Below are 22,681 nucleotides of genomic sequence, written 5' to 3' on the forward strand. Positions count from 1 at the left end.
TCTCACAGTTCAGCTGCCTAGACCCTGGAACCAGCACCACGATCCTCCGGAGCCCAACCTTCTCCTCAGAGTCGACCTGGCCAAGGAAGTTCTGATTCATTTTCTCTCTCTCTCTCTCTCTCTCTCTCTCACACACACACACTCACACACACACACACACACACACACACACACACACACACACACACACACTTACTTTATTCTTTTCAAAAAATCACAAGAGGTACAAATCTGTTATTTCCTCAGTGTCCTCCCTACCCCTCTGGGAGTCCAGCCTCTGGGCTCTGTCCTTAGGCAAGGCAGCAGAATAGCTTTCTTTGCATACAGGACATTCCCTATCTAAACACAGCTTCTGACATCTTTCTTGCCCTTGCACGTCTGCTGGAGAATTTCCCCTTTGCCAAACTTCCAGGGCAGAGAGTCCCCAGATATGTCCAAAATCAACAGCGCTGCTCAAAGCAAACCCATTGTTCCACAGGGGTATAAGCCCAGGTAGGAGCCCTATCCACTAGGTCATGAGGGAACCCACCCCTCTACCTTACCGCGGGTAGGCCCTTTATCCCGCCCGCCTGCCTGCCCCAGCGCTGCCCGTCCCGACCCATTCAGTGTTGATGGCCCTTAATTACCCTGTCACAGTCTCTTAGACTCAGCCTCTCTTCTCTGGTGTTAAGTTTGTGCTACAAAATGAACGTTCCAAGTCACAGGACAGGTCGCATTCAAAATGATGGTCAAAGCACATGACATTCACCAAACAAAAAAGGAATCCATAGGTTGATCAACATTCCCTCTTCTCCCCCCCACCCCCCAAAAAATCTAACAGACTGTATTTTTTAATTTTTTACCCAGTAGTCCAATATAGACTGGAACAGGGGTGCTCTGATGCGGAAATCAAAGCGTACACGTGTGACTCATTCAGAGGTAGGGACGCCACTCCTCTGGTTTTAAGCCAGACAGCCAATTTTTTGGGTGGTTTGTTGTTCCCAGCAGTAAAAGTAACAAAGTTTCTCCCAGGTACTGTCCTATTGCAACCCGGGTCCCTGGGAGCTCTTTTGATAGCTCCCTGATGGCTTTTGCACCAGGGTGCACCTGCTTACGTTCACTTCTGTTTATTCCCCACCCAGCACTGAGACAAAACTGGATGTGGTTTTCATGGAATCCTAGAACACTAGAATTGGAAGGGACCTTGAGAGGTCTTCAAGTCCAGTCCCCTGCCCTCATGGCAGGACCCAGTACCACCTAGACCATCCCTGACAGATGTCTGTCTAATTAGCTCTTAAATATCTCCAGAGATGAAGATTCCACAACCTCCCTAGCCTAGTTTTGTCTAGTATCAAACACCAAACTAAAGAGCATGCATCCCTGTACCAGTATAATGGGAATGAGTGAATGGCCACTGGCCACCCTATTTGCAAGTGTCCATGTGTATACGGCCATGATACACCCAAGCATTCCCTGTTGAGATCATTCAACTGGCTGAATCTTCCACCATTTCACACACTCATAGATTCCAAGGTCAGACTGGACACTCAGTCTAAACTCCTTTATAATATAGGTAAGAAGAACTCCCCCCTCCCCTATCCCTTCCCTGCCCCACACGCCCCCCCCCCCCCTCCCCGATTAGTTCCTAAAGCACGGCTTTTGGTAAAACACGCTATTTTGGTTTGAAAATTGTCAGTGACGGTGAATCCTCCACAACCCTTGGTAAATGGTTCCAACAGCGAATTGCCCTCACCGTTAAAAATTGACACCTTATTTCCAACCTGAATTTCTCTAGTTTCAACTTCCAGCTAGACTGAAGAAGCCATTATAAACAATTTCTTCCCCATGTAGGTATTTGGAGACTGTAATAAAGTCACCTCTTAACCATTTATTGATCGATTTATATACTGAGCTAAATACATTGAACTCCTTGTGCCTACCACATAAAGGAAGGTTTTCTAACCCTTTCATCAGTCTTGTGGCTCTTCTCTGAACCCTTTCCAATTTATCAACATCCTTCTTGAATTGTGGGCACCAGAACTAGACGCAGATTCCAGCAGTGGTCACACCACTGCCAAACAGAGGTTAAATAACTTCTGTACTCCAACTGATGATTCCTATTTATGCATCCAAGGACCATGTTAGCCCTTTTGGCCATAACAGCGCACTGTTCGGCATGTCCCATGTTCCATTGATTATCCACTGCGACCCTCAAATCTCTTTCAGAGTCATTGCTTCCCAGGATAAAATCCCTTATCCAGAAAGTATGGCCCACATTCTTTGTTCCTAGGTACATATATTTTAGGGATGTAAGAGAGTAGACGATTAGTCAACTACCCGATAAGCTTAAGCTTAACGGGTAGTGAAGTCGGCTACTCGCATTCCCCCCTGCCTCTGCTGCCTATATCAGAGGCAGCAAGGGGGAGGAAGTAGGTTTAAAAGTCGGTTCTCCCCAGCATTGTCTCCCTCCCTGCCTCTATCAATTGCCCCTGCTGCCGGAAGCAGCCCCTGTCCCCCATGGGTCCTAAATTTAGGAGCCGGACCAGCAGGCAGCCTGGCTCAGTCCCAGCTCATACCAGGTGGGGACCAAACCCCGCTGCGGCTGTTCAATTTAAAATGCAGTAGGAGCTGGGTGGCAAGCTGACCACCTCCTACTGCCTTTACATTGCAGAGCCGCAACGGGGTTTTATCCCAGAGCGAGCCGGGACTGAGCGGGGCTGCCTTCCCTTATTGAGTAATCGAGTAGGCGATAGAATTATCGACTACTCGATTACTAAAATAACCTCAATTTAACATTCCTAATACATTTACACTTAGCTGTATTAACATGCATATTGTTTGCTTGAGCCCTGCTAACCAAGTAATCAAGATCGCTCTGTAACAATGACCTGTGCTCCTCATTATTTACCAATCCCCACATTTTTGTGCCATCTGCAAACTTTATTCAGGATGATTTTATGTTTTCCTCGAGGTCACTGATAAAAACGTTAAATTGCTTAGAACTCATCTCTGCAGGACCCCCCAGATACCTATCTATGTGACGACGATTCCCCATTACAGTTACGTTTTGAGATCTATCAGTTTTTAATCCATTTAATGTGCTCCATATCAATTTTATAAACTTCTAATTTTTTAATCAATGTCATGCGGTACTAAGTCAAATGCATTACAGAAATCGTAAGTATATTACTTCAGCATTGTTACCTTTATCTGCCAACCTTGTATCTCATCAAAAGATATCCAGGTAGAATTATTTTTTTGGAGAAGGCATTTCATATAACAACATGACCCAACAAGTTGTATCACTGTTATTGTTGGTGAGGAGGAAGCTGTTAAAACACAACCACCAAAATCACTTGTGCCTGTCTGGAATGATCAAGTCTTCTGTTTAGATGGTTCCAAAAACATCTCTCTGGTATTTCATATCAAAAGGAAAATTTAGCAGAATAAAGACAGGCAGGAAAGCCCTTAAAGATGCATTACAAAATACAGCCTATCCCAGGAATCACATGTTGGTCCAGAATCTGTGCTGCCTTCTCGTTTATACCGTACCACAGTGAAATGTAATGCTTTATAAGCAGAGAGACAACATATCTGGCTAGAAAGTTTTTCCTGTCAAAGGTATTTGGATTAAAACTACTACCACTCTGACAGAACTGGATATTCTTGATTTCAACATCCCCGTGTTGCGGAGTAATTACAGAAAATAGTTTAAACGACTTGCCCCCTGCAGTGTCTCTATAGCTGCAATTCCCATCCAGAAGAGAGACAGGAGAGTGTAGGAGGGATAGGAGGAGCCTGACACACCCATTCCTGTGACTTGTAATAAGAAGCTGCAGGGGCTGCTAGAGGCCACATGCTTTCTCCCAAAGGTCTCTACAAAGGTCAGGCTGCCAGTGAGAAGCAGCATGAGAGACAAAACACAGGCCAGTGTTGCAGAGGAAGAGAAAGGATCTTTTGGCCTCAAACTTAGAGATCTTCCATCATGTGGCCTGACTTACTGAAAACTCCAAAAGCCAGTTGTCTAATGCCAGGCGATTCAGCAGCTACCTTGGTAAGGAAGGACAGCGATTGGCCATGTCTTTTCTCTGAGACCCTTCACAGTTGTTAGTGCAATAGCTGCTGTTTGGCCTGTTTCTAGGGTTGCCAGATGGTCTCCCAAAAAATACCAAACACGCGGGCTAAAAATTTGTCAAGCAAAAAAAAAAAAAAACCAAACACTGCCACGAACACACATGCTATGTTTAATACTTAACTTTATAATAAACAGTCTTCATCCTACACCATCTCTATGTAAAGAGGCTTAGAAGTAATTGTGCAAATGTGCATGCTGTTTTCATTGTTTTCTATTCCTCTAAAGCTAAGGCTATAGAAGAATTTAGAAGAACTCTTTTTTATCCTGCAGCTGAAATGATTGTAGAGAACTCCCAGCGCCAATCACGCCCCGCATCCCGGCCACTCCCCCTACCTCCGCTAGGCTTCTGACGCGCCCAGAGCGGCGGTCAGTCGTGGCCCCGCCTGCCAGCTGGGACTCCCAGGCTGGGAGGAGGGGCCGCGATCAGCGCTGGGAGCCTGTGATTGCGCAGAAGCCTGGAAAGGGAGCGGGGAGTGGCTGGGAGTCCCAGCCACTTCCCCTGCCCCCTCCAGGCTTTTCCATAATCACAGGCTCCTAGCGCCCATCATGGCCCCGCCTTCCAGCCACTCCCCCGCCCACGCCAGGCTTCCATTTGGTGCGCAGCTGGAAAAATCAGAAAATACATTACACGTGTCCAGTATTCTCTGGTTTTTTTTTACTGGACAGAGGGCGCAAATACCGGACTGTCCAGTAGAATACCGGACACCTGGCAACCCTACCTGTTTCCAGGCACAGGATGGCTCACCTGAAACTTCAGCTCAAGCTTTTTTAGAGCAAGTCATTTTCAGCTGCTAAAAACATCTAGAAAACACAGATGAGTTTGGTGAAATGGCAGTCGGCATTGGGACTATGATATCAAGCTGACGTCTTAGCTCTCAGGACAAAGAGTCGGGGAGAGGAATCGGATGTTTCCTTTTTACCTCTGTGTACTGCCGCTGTTGTGCCTGTAATTTGGGGAGTTTGCTTTGAAGTTTTAGTTAATAAACATGAACAGAGAGAAAAAAAGGAGCCAGGAAAGGAACTGGGGGGGCAGGGGAGGAGGAAAAAAAAATGAAGTACCAGAAAAAATTAAAACATAAAAAAAGAACTGATGAGAGGGAGGAAACACGGAAGAGAAGAAGGAAACCGGTAGAAAACAGAAAAAGAGAAGGGACCTGGTATAATGAATAGGGATGGCTGGAAAGCATCGCCCTTACTGGGTAATGCTTACTGGTTATGGTTAACCAGTGGGGGCTGGAAAAGTCTCCCACTTGCTGTGACCAGGGGGGTTGCTCCAGGCAGGAAGGGGGCACTTCAGCCCAACTGGAGTGGCCCCTGCCTGTGGCGGGCCCAGCCTAACCAGAGCAGTGCACCAAGGGCCAGGGTACTTCACCCAGCTGCGGGAGGCGGGAGGAGAGGGCGTTCTAGTCCAATCGGGCTGGAGCAGCTCCCCAGCCCACCCCCCATTTAAGTGGTTAACTGGTTCAACATAATGTTGAATTGGTTACCTGTTTCAATGGGATTTTACATCCCTGCTATTGAGTGAAGCACGGAGCTATTCCAAAGCTGTTTCAAAAAAAGAGAGTTTGGGTGTCCTGAGCAGTGAAGGCGGAAAAAATGGTCTCTCTTCCCCACCCCCACCTCAGAAGTATTGTGGAATTTCAACACACTGCAGTTCAGAAGCCTACACTATGGCACAGATTTCTGAGGTCTAACCACTTCCAACGAACATTGCTAAAAGCTGCCACAGACCTTGCCTCAGCATAATGCCGCTTGGCTTTCATAAGCTGATTGCAGACTATAAGCAGATAACACATTCACAAGACAAGCAAAGCTGCATTCAAATCCAGTTACCATTCAGCACAGAGACTAAATTAGCCATAGGCATGTTTACATTGTCCATTATATTCCTCACCGGGCACCAGAGGACGGGAGAGAAACAGACATTTCTCCCTCGGCAGGGAAAACACCAAAGGAGGTTTTTTAAAGTATGGGATCCAGCTGGTCAGACAACAGGAAAATATCATTGTCAGTATTTCTGCTGGTAGCACCAAGGTGCCCCAGACACGGAATTTTGTGAATGGCAGCTATTCAGCAGCAACGTGCAAAGAAGTGAGATGGGAAATGCCAAGAGAATCTATAGTGAAGAATTTCTTAATAATGTAGCAAATATTGACTGAGTTTAGGATTGGACACATTTCCTAAATATATTTCTGGAAAGGGATATTTATGCTTCTAATGATGGAAAGAATATGCACATATGAGCGCCTACACACACACACACACACACACACAGCAAAACCTATTATAAATGGCCATACAAAGGCCCAACCAGGATCGAATAAGAATTTCTAATAAAGGGGTCACAGAACTTGAAGATACTCTGAGGCTGTCCCTTTAACTTGAACCCAATTATAACATCCATGAGTGTGCACGATTCCATTGCAAGTTACTGGGCAATGCCACTTTTGAAGTACAAGACATAGAAAATTCTTCTAAGAGCTAAACTGATTTTTTTGCTATGACACAGCTACCAAAGCACTCCCAAGAAACCACAAACAAGGCTTATTTCAAAGAGCTTGGAAGATACAGTGCATGTACAAGATTCTACTGACTTTCTTTCCATTTAGAAAGCACATGTACACAGGATCTGACAGCACCAGGCCCTTCTCTATCAGAGTGAGAAGGGCAGAGTACAAGCCTCTCCACTCAGTTAAACTGTGGCCGCACCCTAGGGAAAGAGGCCGTCTCTCTGGGCAGCCAGATGTTACAGAATGAATCAGGAAGGCCAGGATGGCACACCTTGATCTGTGCAGCTTCCTACGGATTGTCAGAACTCGCCTCAAGCACCCCTTCTAACTCAGTTTTGAAACTAATGGCTTGATTTATGCCACTGTCTCAAGCTAGCCTAGCCCCAGTACAAACTAAGGATAGAATAGATTAACCAATTAACCGATAAGCAAAAGCTTATAGACTACAAATTACACGCATTTCCCTCCCCCCACAAGCCAGTCAATTTTTTAGCAGGCTGGCCGGCAGCCCGACTCAGTCCTAGCTTGCGATGGGTCTGGGACCTACCCCTGCTGCGTCTCTGCATTTAAAGTGTGTTAGGAGCCAGGTGGACAGGCAACCCAGCTAAGTCCTGTCCCATGCCAGGACCAGGACCTACCCCCCACTGCAGCTCTGCATTTCAAGTGTATTAGGAGCTGGGCTGCCTCACGATGGGTCCCAGGAGTGGAGCTGGTTTTTAAACTGATACAGAGGCAGCAGTGCGGAGTGTAAGGGGGCTCCTCCAGAGTGGGGCTGGAATGCACTGGCTGCTGGCCCCACCCTCCGGGGACTATAGACTAGTCGACTAACCAATAAGAATTTGTGAGGTTACTCAACTATTCAATTAACCAATATTTAACATCCCTAGTACACAGCAGGCCCTCAGTGTCTAGTGGGCCAGACACATGGGAGTGTGATAGAGTAAGGCAATGTTTACACTGGCAACTGAGTGATATCACTTTTCTTGTTCAGAGGCGACACTGTGACCAATGGGGGTAGCCGACAAACAGCGGCTACGCTGCCTGACCTTTAGCAGCACAGCTGCGTCAACATGGCCATGTCGCTAAAAGCTGTGCAGTATAGACAAAGCCTACAATGCAGGGGACTACAGCTTAGTCCAGAGCTGGCATAAAGCCCAGCAGAGGGTGGGAGCCTGAGGGAAATAGAAATTAGTCACTCTTCAGCTACCTCCTGCACCCATTAACCATCCAATACATAGGGGAGTGCTGACTGACTCTAAGGCCATTAACTGTAATTACCAGGAAAAAGGTCACATCACCTATTGTGCTCTGTTTTCACTGCATAAGATAGACGTGTTTTGAAACTGAAGATGGGGCCCCTAAGCACTATGGTACTTACGTTATTATTGTTAATAATGTAAAACCCTACAGAGACGAGGCCCTGTTGTTTTTACCTGGAGGTAGCTAATCAAGGTCAACATTATTCCACCCCCTCTCTGCTAGAATTTCACATCGATGTAAAACGCACCTTTCCTAGCAATGAAGACCACATGCTGGGAGACAAATGAAGTTAAAATGGCTAAAAGTGGGTGAGGCACTGAGCCAAAAAGAGTTAAACAACTTGCCAACTAAAAGACCCCAAATCTACCTTTAAAGACATATTAGGAAAGTAAATAGAGCTGTTACTTATAAATCGCTGGCAAAGCCATGTTAGATATGAGATAGAATCATAGAATCATAGGACTGGAAGGGACCTCGAGAGGTCATCGAGTCCAGCCCCCCGCCCTCAAGGCAGGACCAAGCTCCACCTACACCATCCCTGACAGATGTCTATCTAACCTGTTCTTAAATATCTCCAGAGAGGGAGATTCCACCACCTCCCTTGGCAATTTATTCCAATATTTGACCACCCTGACAGTTAGGAATTTTTTCCTAATGTCCAATCTAAACCTCCCCTGCTGCACTTTAAGCCCATTACTCCTTGTCCTGTCCTCAGAAACCAAGAGGAACAAATTTTCTCCTTCCTCCTTGTGACACCCTTTTAGATATTTGAAAACCACTATCATGTCCCCCCTTAATCTTAGACTCATAGACTCATAGACTCATAGACTTTAAGGTCAGAAGGGACCATTATGATCATCTAGTCTGACCCCCTGCACAGTGCAGGCCACAGAATCTCGCCCACCCCTCTTAGAATAATCCTCTCACCTATGTATAATCCTCTCACCTATCTTCTTTTTTCCAAACTAAACAAGCCCAGTTCATGAAGCCTGGCTTCATAGGTCATGTTCTCTAAACCTTTAATCATTCTTGTCGCTCTTCTCTGTACCCTTTCCAATTTCTCCACATCTTTCTTGAAATGTGGCGCCCAGAACTGGACACAGTACTCCAGCTGAGGCCTAACTAGTGCAGAGTAGAGCGGCAGAATGACTTCACGAGTTTTGCTTACAACACACCTGTTGATACAACCTAGAATCATATTTGCTTTTTTTGCAACAGCATCACACTGTTGACTCATATTCAACTTGTGGTCCACTATGACCCCGAGATCCCTTTCCGCCATGCTCCTTCCTAGACAGTCGCTTCCCATCTTGTATGTATGGAACTGATTGTTCCTTCCTAAGTGGAGCACTTTGCATTTCTCTTTATTAAACCTCATCCTGTTTACCTCTGACCATTTCTCTAACTTGCTAAGGTCATTTTGAATTATGTCCCTATCCTCCAAAGAAGTCGCAACCCCACCCAGTTTGGTATCATCTGCAAACTGTAGATGTAGATGTTTATTGTTAGAGAACTAGGAAAAGATAGCAACTAGAGTAATCTATGTTTACCAATACCTTCTGAGAGGTTCCCAATGTAACCGGTCAGTTCCTGTCTGTTACTATGTACTATTGATTGAAAAATCAAAAGGGAACATTAGCATTTAGATAAACTGTGAATGTGGTAATATCATTGTTGTCATTTCTCTCTGAAGTATGTAATAAAGTACTTGTAAATGCCAGGAGATGGGCAGTTGCCTTATGCTGATCCATGTAGCTGTGATGCTGAGGAAACTGCAAAGCCATAAGGCTTCACCTAATATTTACCTGCTGTCGAGAAGCTGCAAGAGAACTATAAAAGGAACTCTTGGGCCCTGATTCTGTTATCTCAGATCTGCTTACGCTTCCACAGGGGAAGTTGGCATGGCAAGACTGAGATTGCCACCTCAGCAGGGCTACCCTACGGAATTTATTCTGAAAGAACTTTCTGCAACTCTAAAACTCACCATCTCTAGAGAACTGTAAGTTCTACTAGCCAGGATGGGAAGGGACAGTGTCCCTAGCCTCTGTCTGCCAGAAGCTGGGAATGCGTGACAGAGGGTGGATCACGTGGGCCTGGTCTATATTAGACCAGGCAGGTTGGTTTAAAGTACACAACTCCAGCTACACAAAAAGGCAGACCAGGATTCGGCTTCCCTTAAGCTGAGCTGTGGTGGCATCCACACAGCAAGAGGCCAACGGGAGCTCATGCTCCCATCGGCTTCCTTTACACCCCGCAGAACGAGGAGTAGCAGACGCCAGCAGGGGCTTCCCTCAGCATTCGATTTACAGGTCTACATTAGACCCACTAAATCAAATGCTAGCAGATCAACCATAGAAGGGTCGATCTTCTCACTAGTGTAGACATGCCTTTGATAATTCCCTCTTCTGTTCATTCTTTCTGGAGCACCTGGCATTGGCCACTGTCAGAAGACAGAATACTGGGCTAGATGGACCTTTGGTCTGACTCGTTGTTATGTTCTCTATTCATAATTGTTTGTACAATGATCTTTTAAATGATACTCTCTCATTCTCTTTTTAAATAAATCTTAGTTCAGTTAATAAAAATTGGCTGTAAGCATGTATTTGAATATGATCCGAAATATTCATTGACCTGGTGAGCACTGTGTCCAATCCCATTCATGTGGAGAACAAGATTTTCAACAATCCCCCTCACATTTGACTTGGCTATATAAGTAGGAGCTCAAGAATGGATTGTTTTAAGGGAACTGTTGTTTTTGGCTTCTGGGTAATCTGTAAGGGTACATCTAAACTACACCCTTCTATCGGCAGAGGGATGTAAATTAGACATATTGAAAGTGCAAATGAAGCCGGGATTTAAATATCCCATTATTTGCATAATGGTGGCTGCTGCTTTTTTCCCCCCCGAGTACAGGATCTTTTGAAACGGGGCATTTCTGTTGAAAATGCCCTGTCTAAACTGCCGGGGTTTTTTTTCGACAAGCCCCGTTTCGAAAAAAAAAGCGGTGGCCACCATTATGCAAATGAAGCGTGGGATATTTAAATCCCAGCTTCATTTGCACTTTCGTTATGTCTAATTTACATCCCTCTGCCGACAGAGGGGTGCAGTTTAGACACACCCTAAGGTATGAGAGAAGCTGTTTTGCTGCTGCCTCAGTAAATCCAAGTATTAGAATAACCCCCAGTTTTGAAGACCGTCTGCCCCATACTTTGCAGTTTGCCCTGATTAAACAATCTCCCTATGGCCCCCTGCCCCGACATCCAATCGCCACAGGGAGACCCTCAGGACACAGAGAGAGGCTTGCAGATTACCCTGTGAGGGAAAAGTATGCCAGGACCCTGTGAGGGAAAACTAAATACACCACATGCATTCAGATTCACCTTATTTACCACTGTTTCACTGTTTCAGTGTAGTGCAGAGGTTGTTCGTTTAGAGGTTCAAATGGAAGCAGGCGGAATGCCCACTTTCCATTGCCCTTCCCATTTCATTATAAATGTGGCCCAAGAACCTGCAAATCATCCAGAGCAGAAAAACCATTAAGAACCCACAGAACAAAAAATACAATAGCTAGAAGTAATGCAGCCTGCTAATTCAATCTGTGTGTAACGAGAAACACATTCTCATTTGTGTGTTAAAAGCAAGAGCGAAGGATCCTGAAGCCACACACACATGCTATGCATGCCCTGATGTACTTCATCCATCAGCAAGAGTGTTCGTATATTGCATGCTTGGTTTCTTTTGCAATTTGGACTTTCAAGAGTTCATAACTTCTCTTATTTTTGTTCCCCAAAGTACACAGAGAGGAGGAACACAGGACTTGTCACATGAGATCAGTAAAATCATCCACCTAATCCAGCATCCAGTACCAGAAGCTTCAGCGATAGAATCATAGATTCATAGGGCTGGAAGAGACCTCAGGAGGTCATCGAGTCCAACCTCCTGCTCAAAGCAAGATCAATCCCAACTAAATCATCTCAGCCAGGGCTTTGTCAAGCCAGGACTTAAGGATGGAGATTCCACCACCTCCCCAGGTAACCCATCCCAGTACATTATTACCCATTATGGGAGAGTGTGAACTCCCCCGTAATAGGTAATAATGTTGCAACATGGGTAGGGGAAAAGTTACTTCTTAGTCCCAGACAACTGAGAGTTGGCTTCTGTCCTAAAGAAAAAGTGCTGAGAACCCTTATAAATGTTTATCCCAATACATGTTACAGTAGATATGTTTACTAACTACCCATATAAATGTCAAATCCTCTTATGACTCTTAGCTCTTGGACGCAAGGTTAGCCTGTGGTAGGAACAAGCAAATTATGCACTGAATTTTAAAAAAATCAACTTGAATTTCGTGGCTTTCTAGTTCCACTGGCAGGCCCCTTGTTCTTGTATTATAAGAAAGGGTAACCCAAAGTCCAAACTAACTTTCCTTCATCATTCACTTTGTATCCCTCTGTAAACATTTATTAGTCTACTTTCTAAACTGTATTCCCACCTCTTTATGTTTGCTTCTCATTTCACGTCTTTTCAGGCCTGTAGTAAAGATTTAAAGGGGAATAAACACTTCCTATATTTCTCTACATTTCTTGGAGATGGGATGATGAGTAAACAGTATTCAGAGCAATGGCACACCATTTACTTATATAAAGCCATTCATTACAGTGCTCCCAATGTTATTTTCTCTCTCTTTTTTCATCTGGCTCAATATTATATTTGCTTTCCTTTTTCTGTTAATTTTAGACCCTTGTGGTAAGAAAAAGTAGCTCAAACTATTCCTTCCAAAATCCATCACTCTGCACTTGTCCAAGTGGGATTTCATCTGCCACTGTATTGCCCAATTTCCTACTTTTACTAGACTCCTCCCATGATCCCCACAACCCTCTCTACTAACCCAATTAATTACAGGCCAGGTGTGTATTAGCTCTGGTCAAGATCCTCATGGCACAACGCTAAACTTCTTTCTAAGTTGACAATCGGCATTTCCATTCTGCCTCTGATCCATGATAGTACTTTACCTTTCAGCCCATGACTATTTTGTTTCCTTAATAGCCTCTGATGAAGGACTTTACCAATGTATGTTTGAATGGTCATGCCCATATTTGTAAATATATATTATACAATGTCCGGCTGATCGCAAGGTATGACATTATGAAAAAAGAGTTACTCAAACAAATGTTTGTGAAGTTCCAATTCAGCGGCAAACTTTCAGGGCTATACAAATGGCTACAACTTCCCTCTACTCCTTCTTCTCCCTACCCTATTTTATGTCTGAGAGCATTTTCATGGGGGAATTTTTACATTAACCCCTCACCCACATATAACTGGAAAGAAATAGAGGAAACCAATTAGGAGAATAATTAAAGTGAAACCTGGCAAGCTGCCTTAGCATTGTTTAAGTCTACGTCTTGGTATTATAAAAGTACAAAAGTAATGCCATTTTACATCTGTTCAACCATTAATTATCAGAGTCCACATTTACCCTGAGCAGAAATAGGCACTACGCCACTAGAAACAGTGGAACAGTGCTCATTTACACCAACATGAGACTTACCCCAAGGAAACTGACCATCAAGGAAACTGAAAATTGCTTTTTCCTTGGGGTATTTGCTTAGGATACATTTTATTACTGAGTCTGCTGGAAGTAATCAGAACTAATCATAAGACAGGGCAAAAGGTGTATTTTTGAGTGTGATTTGTTTCCAGGAGCTCTGATCCACTCTACCCAGTAATTGAATAAAGTAGAAGGCACCATATTTGTTTTAAAAAAAATCCAACTTATTTTAAGTAGAGAAACTGAAGGAATTAAAAGTTTTCCTCATTCCTTTGTATCTCTGCACTGACAAGTGTCTAATAGTTTCCAGAGCAATGTACAACAAAAGGGGGTTGCTAAATACCAACCTCGTTGTATAAATCACTGAATTCTTCAACCACATCTTTCGGAATCCTCTGTCCATTGTTGGTAAGGTGATAAGCCACTCCATTCTTGGAGTAAAGACTAATACGGCCAATGCTCCTCTCGCCATCAGTAGTCTCTTCAAGTAAGCCGTTGTCTTCTGCTAGATGATAGACTGGGTTTCCATTTGAACCATGGATCCACGTAGCTCCCAGTTCAAAAGTGGCGTTCTCTACGGGGGAACAATCCAATTAGACCAGTACAATGAACTTGTTTTAAAGGAGATGTTGCATATTACACTCTACACATATGAAGAGCAGTAAATAGAGCAAAAATAGGACATTTGCCTAATGATGCCACAGTACCAACAAAATAACACTGAAGCACAGTAGGGATGTAAGCGACTAATCAACTAGTTGACTATCACGAAGAGGCAACAAGGTGAGGGAAGAGGTGGAGGGGCTGGAGGGAGCCGGCTTAAAAACCGGTTCCCCCAGCTCCAGCTCCGTGGGAGAGGGTTCTTGTACATTTCAAATCGGACGTGTCCATGTGGAGCTTGGGGTCGACTGGACTCCCCGCCAGCTCTGGGCTCCACGCAGCGTTTCAATCTTTGAAAAGCACAAGAGCCCCTGCTGCGTCTCTTGTACATTTCAAAGGCGGGACGTGGACGTCCTTATCGACTAATCGAATAGTCAATGGAAATCCCATTGACTATTCGATTAGTTAATTAATCAAAATGTAACATCCCTAAAGCATAGAAGAACTTTCACTTAGGAATAAGTTTAAGTGTCATAGTAATGTTTGTTCATCGTTGGTCTCACTGGAACAAAAGTGTTACTGAGTATTACAAAAGGGGATTGGTCACAAGAGAGGTGCTTCCTAAATAGATTCCTAGATATGCAGCAGCAATGGTCTTTAATAGCTCAAGAGCAATGCAGAATCCCTAACTCTAGGTCCTGACCCATGATTGCCACTAGCTGAACAGGTGTCACTCAGCCTACAGCAAGGATGCTGGAAGGGTCTCTGCTTTATATCTTCAAAAGAGCTATGTGAGCAGTGTTCCTTCTAAGATTTTCCACCCTTGGGCGAGTTGAATTTTCTTATGTGCAACTCCAATACTGAGGTCGTGTGTGGATTTGCACCCACCAGTACAAACAAAAACCATAGATATAAATATATTTTGAATAGTTCATAGGTGTGGAAGAAAATATCTTAAAACAAGGGAAAATTAACAAGGAGCAATGCTTATGATTATTTAATATGAAATCAAATAAGAAAATTAACACTACTCTGGGCTGAAATACTGGGTTGTGCCCACAAACGCTCATGATACTATTTATATATTTTTGTTAGCCTAAGGTGCTATAGGCCCATTGTTGTTTCTGAAGTTTTTTAGCTGCAGACTAATACAGCTACTCCTCTGAAACCTTGGCGTACCTAATACTTGCTACGTCTGATACATGAGAGCCAGAACTCTACCACATAGCAAAGACCTGGCCTTAATGCAATACAGTTTACCACGTATTAATTAGTAACACGGGATTTTAAAAAATCATTAAGATCAGAGTTATAAATATCCACAACACTCAAAAAAATTCTGTTAAAAGAATATTTTTCTCTCTTACCTTAAGCTATTAACACAGGGGTGGGCAATAATTTTTGATGGGGGGGCCATTCCAAACATTTGGTAAATGGGAGGGCTGCACTCTTCCAGGATATTAATGGAGGTGGTGTGGGGGTCTGGGATGGAGGTTGGGTGCAGAAGGGAACTTGAGGGTAAGGGATTGGGATGTGGGGTCTGGGAGGGAGTTTGGGTGAAGTAGGGGATCATAACCTGGAGCAACAGACTGGGGTAAGGAGGGGGTGCAGAGTCTGGGAGGGGATTGTGACCTGGTGGAGGGCGGAGGAGGGGGTACAGGGATTTGGGCTGTGACCAGGGATAGTGCATTGGGCTGCAAGGTCTGAGAGGGGGTTGTGACCTGAGGAGGGGCATAGGACGGGATGCAGTGTCTGGGAAGGCATATGAGGGCTGGAGCAGGGGTGCAGAAGGTTTTGGTTACATGGGGTTGTGGGGCAGAGGGTTGGGGGAGAGAAGGAGGGGCTGGGGTGCCAGAGATAGGCTCTGGATGGGAGACCTTACCAGGCTCCAAGCCAGTAGCCCAGCAGTTTCCTTAGCCAGGGTCCCTGCCTACCAGTCCCTGTATGTGCTCAGGGGAGTTGCAGGAGCCATGTTTATTGTTCTAAACTGAATGCTTTGAGCCCAGGGGATGAAGGAGGGGAGGCAATTTGCATGATGACTGTCCTGCAAATAGGCAGTTGCTATTGGCCAAAATGAGCCAATGGGAGCTATGGGGGCGGAGCCAGCATAAGAAGCCTGTCTTCACTCGCTCCAAGCTCTCGGCATTCAGAAACACACGTGGCCTTGCACCCGGCTTTCCGGAGTGTTGAGCAGGTGGGAGCCAGCTGAGGCTCTCACAGCCCGATGATCATCTTTAGCCCAGTCCTGGAGTAGAGGCTGAAACCATCTTCTCCATTTATAGCAGGCAGCTGCTTCTGCTCCTGCTCCCCCAAGAGGGCAAGTACCCTTCCCCCCTTCCCCAGCTGAGCTCCTACCTGCACGGGGGCACTCTGAACCTCTGCACAGGGCTCAGAAAAGGGCAGCGTGTCTGCGCAAGTCTTTTCTATACCCCCGTGTCAGCTTCTGAGCAGTGTAACAGCAGAATTCTAGATGGTGTGTACCCTTTAATCATCATTAGAATTTAGTCCACCAGCAGGTGGATTGAGATCTTTTGCTCAGAAAGTGTAAGGAAAGGAAACGAGGAGTTTGACTATCTGTACTGTATTACTGCAAACAAAATATAAATGGATACTTACATAAATAGTGAAGAAGTGGTAGGGAAAGAATAAGAGCATCGGTAGGCAACCCAAAGCCTTCAAACATCAAATTTAGTCTGAGGGAAGGGGAGGGAAGGTGACTGTTATTCAAATACAGGGCAAAAAGGCATCTGTTCCACCAAAGCAGAGGAATTCAGGAAAGACCACGACTGTCCTGTAATGGCAACCTGCCGCTGCTTACTTTAAGCACGCAGGAAAGCAATGTGCTGCCATTAAAATGGCTGCTATTTACCAAAAGAATTCAAGCTACCTGCATTTCCACAGGGCGGAATTAGATTAGATCGTCATTTATTGTTTGTGCCTTTGAAAACTTTAGGCCATTTCTTTAAAAAGATTCACTGTCACATTAAAAATATCATTTATTTTTCACTACCTAGGCTGTTTGTTTGCTTTTTGCAATTCTGCAACGTTTTAGCTAATAACAACCTGGGGATGTTTATTACACCCAAAGAAACACTGTTTCCAGTGGATTTTTTAAATATATGGACTATTTCTTACTACATGTAGGTATTGTGACAACTCATTTGTACAAAATCAAAAGTTTGGACTAAATTTGACCCAACAGTGTCCCTTTAATATTATGGTCAATCCCATGTGATACAGAAAGTCCTGGAGCTTATCTGGATATTTTATTAGGCATAGCAGGTTAGTTACTAGCCTACATGTTTTCATTCTCAATAACGTCCTACTGAAGAAAGTAAAAATCATGTAACTGATTACACCATCACATAGTGCTTAACATATAAAGACCACCACAATACCATTGCAAGTATGCTAACATTTATAGTGGGTTCACTATAAAACACGATGCTATCAAGTTCTACGAATGAGTCTCTATTTCTGGCCTGAAACTTGGTCTTCTAAGGCCACATCTTCACTACATGGAAAATCAACACTGCCGCAGTTGATCTTCTGGAGTTCAATTTAGCAAGTCTAGTAAAGACCCATTAAATCGAACTCAGCGTACTCCTACTCCTTGCAAGGAGTAAGGGAAGTCGACGGGAGCAAACCTCATGTGGAGATTGCGCAGAAACTTTAATTAAGGTACATTGACTCCAGCTATCTAATTAACATAGCTGAAGTTGTGTATTTTATTTCGACATTCTCCTGCAGTGTAGACCTGGCCTAAACCAAGAAAAAAAATCGAAAGGAAATAAAGTGCCAAAGTAGTCAAGTGGAAGTTATATGTTGAGGCTCTGAATTTGCAAACACTTACATGGGCACATAAAGTATGTGCTCAATCTGTGCAAAATGAGGGCCTAATAGGGTTTATATTTAAGGCTGCAACTTCTGACCATACCCATATAGCAAGCAGTCCAGTGGAAATGATTCAGTCTGGCAGTCAATGGTACTGTGCTCAAAAATATTTCAGGTTTAAAGTGACAGTGATCTTATTAGATGGGTTCATTGTATAATCCACAGCACACGAGATTATGAGCAGGAATAATAGATAAAACATGCATGCCAGATTGTGGTGCATTATACTAGTGTGAATAGCCAGTAATCTAATACTGACTTCCAAATAGAAACTGGCTTTTTTTTTTAATTACTAGCATTTTTAAAATAACACACAATACTAGCATAGTCCTTTTTATGTTTACCAGACAGCATTTACTTTATCGTCAAATCACAAACAAAAAAGAAAAATCCATTTCACTTCATTTCCCCCCGAATTCTCTATGAGCAGTTGTGAGGAAGGTAACTGAATACAGGGAAACTAAAAATAGTCTTGCTCACCTGTATGTTTAGAAACTCATTAACCGACATTACTCAAAGTAGATAAGCCAGTTATTTCCTGGCACGAGTGGCATGATAATTTCTCTAGAAGCGTGAAGTTAATCACTTTCTTTTACACAGCTATCCCATTTAGTTCAAGGACCTTACAGGGCTTGAAAAATCAAGTAGTTCCAATACCAGTCTCACCTGAATTCGTAAGTGTGCAGTACACAGTTCTCATAAAATGGATCTGCTGCTCCCATTAACCTAATTATTGAGTTATACTATGTATTTCTCATGTCTCACTGGGGTGTAACACCTGGGTGCTATGAAGATTGTTGCAATATATATATATATATATATATATATATATATATATATCAGATCAGTGCAGAAGCTGGATACATATGATTAAAGCTGTACACACCATCTCTCCCTTGTTATTGCCCCGAGTTGAATCTCATCTATGTTGAGTAGCAGCAAACACACTGCAAAGCCCTAGCGGAGTTATTGTGTCTGAACTGGTGCTACGTTCCCCTCTGTATGTCACTAGCACTTCAGGGGGCACATCCCATGTGTTTTTGTGCCGCAGAAGGCTCAGCTGCTCGGATGCTTTCCCAGTGACACATGGAAAAACTTGTAGGCGCTTCACAGAACCTGAGGGGAATTGTGGGAAGGCTCTGAAGGATGATCAGCTCTTGAAAGGCTTAGCCTGCATCCTCATTGCTAAGTGGGCAGGTTACCAGCTCAAGTGAAAGTGCACCCACACCTCCAGTCAGGCCACGAGCCCTGTCTAAAGCACACTGACCTTGGGTGCAAGGGTACTGTGTGTGGACAGGAAGGGATTTGGGGCAACACTAAAGTAAAACCCTGAGTTACCTCTGCAGCCATACCCCAAGGCTGGACCACCCCTTACCTCTGCCATTGAGGAGGGAGGGTTGTGTAAAACAGACTTGCAACCTGACCTAATAAGTAAAAAAAACTTGGGCTCCTCCTGATCACCAGCAACAGAGAGTTCAACAGCTGAGAACCCTCCACCAGGAACAACGTACCCTCAAATAGAGAGGGCCAGCCTACCAGCTGCCACACACGGGCATCACTCCAATGAAGCCGGACCTACATCAGTTTATACCAGCTAAGGAACTGGCTTGGAATATTTAAAACAGAAAAATATTTCCAAAAAGACTCGAGATGTGGAGATGAAAGGTCCTCAGAGCCAGAATCTGCCAGCCTTGCTCCCATACAGAAGCAAAGGAGATACTCAGGGCCGTAACAAGGGTGGGGCAAGCGGAACACTCAACCTGGGCGCATCATAATCAGGGGCGCAAAGACGCAATAAGTAAAGATAATTAGCTGCAAAAGGGAAGAGCACGATGCACAAAGCTAAGAAAGGGGGCACATAATTCATATTTTGCCCCAGGTGCAAAAATATCTACAGTGCTGGGGATACTCACTGGTGCATCTACATTAGATGAGAAAGTACATTCTGTGTTACCTGCAGGTAAATGACCCGTCAGTTCCTAATGCCAACTCAGTAGTTTAACTTTTGACCACGCTCCCTATATTCATTAACCTTGATATACCTTGACTTTAGCAAAGCTTTTGATACCGTCTCCCACAATATTCTTGCAAGTTAAGGGAGTATGGATTGGATAAATGGATGGTAAGATGGATAGAAAACTGGCTAGACTGTTGGGCCCAATGGCTAATGATCAATGGCTCAATGTCAGGTTGGTGGTCGGTTTCTAGTGGAGTGCCCCAAGGATCAGTTCCAGGACCAGTTTTGTTCAACATCTTTATTACTGACCTGGATGAGGGGATGGATTACACCCTCAGAAAATTTGAAGATGACACTAAGCTGGGGGAGAGGTAGATTCACTGGAGGGCAGGGACAGGGTCTAGAGTGACCTAGACAGATTAGAGGATTGGGCCACAAGAAATCTGATGAGGTTCAACAAGGACAAGTATAGAGTCCTGCACTTGGGGTGGAAGAATCCCAAGCATTGTTACAGGCTGGGGACCAACTGGCTAAGTAGCAGTTCTGCAGAAAAGGACCTGGGGATTACAGTGGATGAGAAGCTGGATATAAGTCAACAGTGTGCCCTTGTAGCCAAGAAGGCTAATGGCATATTAGGATGCATTAGAAAGAGCATTGCCAGGAGATCTAGAGAAATGATTATTCCCCTTTATTCGGCTCTGGTGAGGCCACATCTGGAGTATTGTGTCCAGTTCTGGGCCCCCCACTATAAAAAGGATGTGGACACATTGGAGAGGGTCCAGCGGAGGGCAACCAAACTGATGAGGGGGCTGGAGCACATGACCTATGAGAAAAGACTGAGGGACTTCGGTTTCTTTAGTCTGCAGAAGAGAAGAGTGAGGGGGGATCTGACAGCAGCCTTCAACTTCCTGAAGGGAGGTTCCAAAGAGGATGGAGAGAGGCTGTTCACAGTGGTGGCAGATGGCAGAACAAGGAGCAATGGTCTCAAGTTACAGTGGGGGAGATCTAGGTTGGATATTAGAAAAACCTATTTCACTCGGAGGGTGGTGAAGCACTGGGATGGGTTCCCTAGGGAGGTGGTGGAATCTCCATCCTTAGAGGTTTTTAAGTCTCGGCTTGACAAAGCCCTGGTTGGGTTGATTTAGTTGGGATTGGTCCTGCATTGGGCAGGGGGTTGGACTTGATGACCTCTTGAGGTCTCTTCCAGCTCTATGATTCTATGAACCTGGGCCTCTAGCTGGTCTCCTTTTGCTTTATTTAGCCTGGACATACATCACAGTGTATTTTACTCTATAACGCACCACAGTAAATAAACATGAGTGCCTGTGACCTTTCAAAGGGGAAACAAATGAAAAGGGTATTTGACAAATCTAAACTCTGCAGTCTGAATAGGGCATTTCAAACTCTGGCGAGACTTGGCACAGAGATTAGAATGGGAAATGTGTCATTTATTCCCAATGGGCTATCCCCAAAATATCCCAGCACATGCGTGAGAGTGGAGGGAAATGTTAAAGGTCTGGAATATTAAGGGGCCAATAATATCCGTGTGGAATTTTTTACTGTATTAATACAGGCAGTCCCCGGGTTACGTACAAGATAGGGACTGTAGGTTTGTTCTTAAGTTGAATCTGTATGTAAGTCGGAACTGGCATCAGCCGCTGCTGAAACTGATCAGTTTCAACAGCCGCTGAATCTGGACACCAGTTCCACTTACATACAGATTCAAGATAAGAACACCAGGCTTCCCCAAGTCAGCTGCTGCTGAAACTGATCAGCAGCTGATTCCAGGAAGCCCAGGGCAGAGCAACTCTGCCTCGGGCTTCCTGTAGTCAGCCACTGGTCAGTTTCAGCAGCGGCTGACTTTGGGACGCCTGGGGCAGAGCAGCTCGGGTGCTGCTGGCTTGGTCCAGTAGCGCGGCCGCTCCTCGGAGCTACTGGACCAACCCAGCAGCACCCCAGCTGCTCTGCCCCAGGCATCCTGATTCAGCCACTGCTGAAACTGATCAGCAGCTGAATCAGGATGCCTGGGGCAGAGCAGCTGGGGTGCTGCCGGGTTGGTCCAGTAGCGCCAAGGAGCGGTGCTGCGGGACCAACCGGCAGTGCCCCACCTGCTCTACCACAGGCCCCCGGCTTTGCTCCACGTCTCCCTGGTCTGCTGGGGGGGCACTAGCTGCGTCCCCCCCCCCCCCCCCCAGCAGACCAGGGAGACGTGGAGCAAAGCTGCGGAGGACCCGAGCCGAACCGTGGCGCTTCCAGATCAGCGCCGCGGTCCGGCCCGGGTCCTCCACGGCTTTGCTCAGCGTCTCCCTGGTCTGCAGACCAGGGAGACGCTGAGCAAAGCCACGGAGGACCCGGGCGGACCCGCGGCTTCCAGATCAGCTGAAAGCGCTGCGGGTCCGGCCCGGGTCCTCCGCCACTCTGCTCAGCGTCTCCCTGGTCTCAGCGTCTCCCTGGGGCCGGACCCGTGCCGCTTCCAGCTGATCTGGAAGCGGCGCGGGTCCAGCCGGGTGCTCCGCTGCTTTGTTCAGCGTCTCCCTGGTCTGCAGACCAGAGAGACGCTGAACAGTGCGGCGGAGCACCTGGGGCCGGACCCGCGCCGCTTCCAGCTGATCTGGAAGCGGCGCGGGTCCGGCCAGGTGCTCCGCCGCTCTGTTCAGCGTCTCCCTGGTCTGCCGACCAGGGAGATGCTGAACAAAGCGGCGGAGCACCGGGGGCCGGACCCGCGGCCGCTTCCAGATCAGCTGGAAGCGGCGCGGGTCCGGCCCCGGGTGCTCCGCCGCTTTGCTCCCGTCTCCTGG

The 22,681-nt window shown here is 45.5% G+C and overlaps 1 protein-coding gene across 4 annotated transcripts in view; it reads right to left on the minus strand.

The window, feature by feature from the left end:
• SMOX (spermine oxidase) overlaps positions 1 to 22,681 on the minus strand; it is a 133,708-nt gene that overhangs the window by 15,941 nt on the left and 95,086 nt on the right. For all 4 annotated transcript variants that reach the window (XM_006139203.4, XM_075930980.1, XM_075930978.1 and 1 more), the window contains one exon: positions 13,780 to 14,006. In XM_006139203.4, coding sequence (XP_006139265.2) covers positions 13,780 to 14,006 — 227 coding nt within the window. The remainder of the gene's footprint in view (positions 1 to 13,779; positions 14,007 to 22,681) is intronic.

Source organism: Pelodiscus sinensis, chromosome 5, assembly GCF_049634645.1.
Source record: "Pelodiscus sinensis isolate JC-2024 chromosome 5, ASM4963464v1, whole genome shotgun sequence".
Lineage (NCBI taxonomy): Eukaryota > Metazoa > Chordata > Testudines > Trionychidae > Pelodiscus > Pelodiscus sinensis.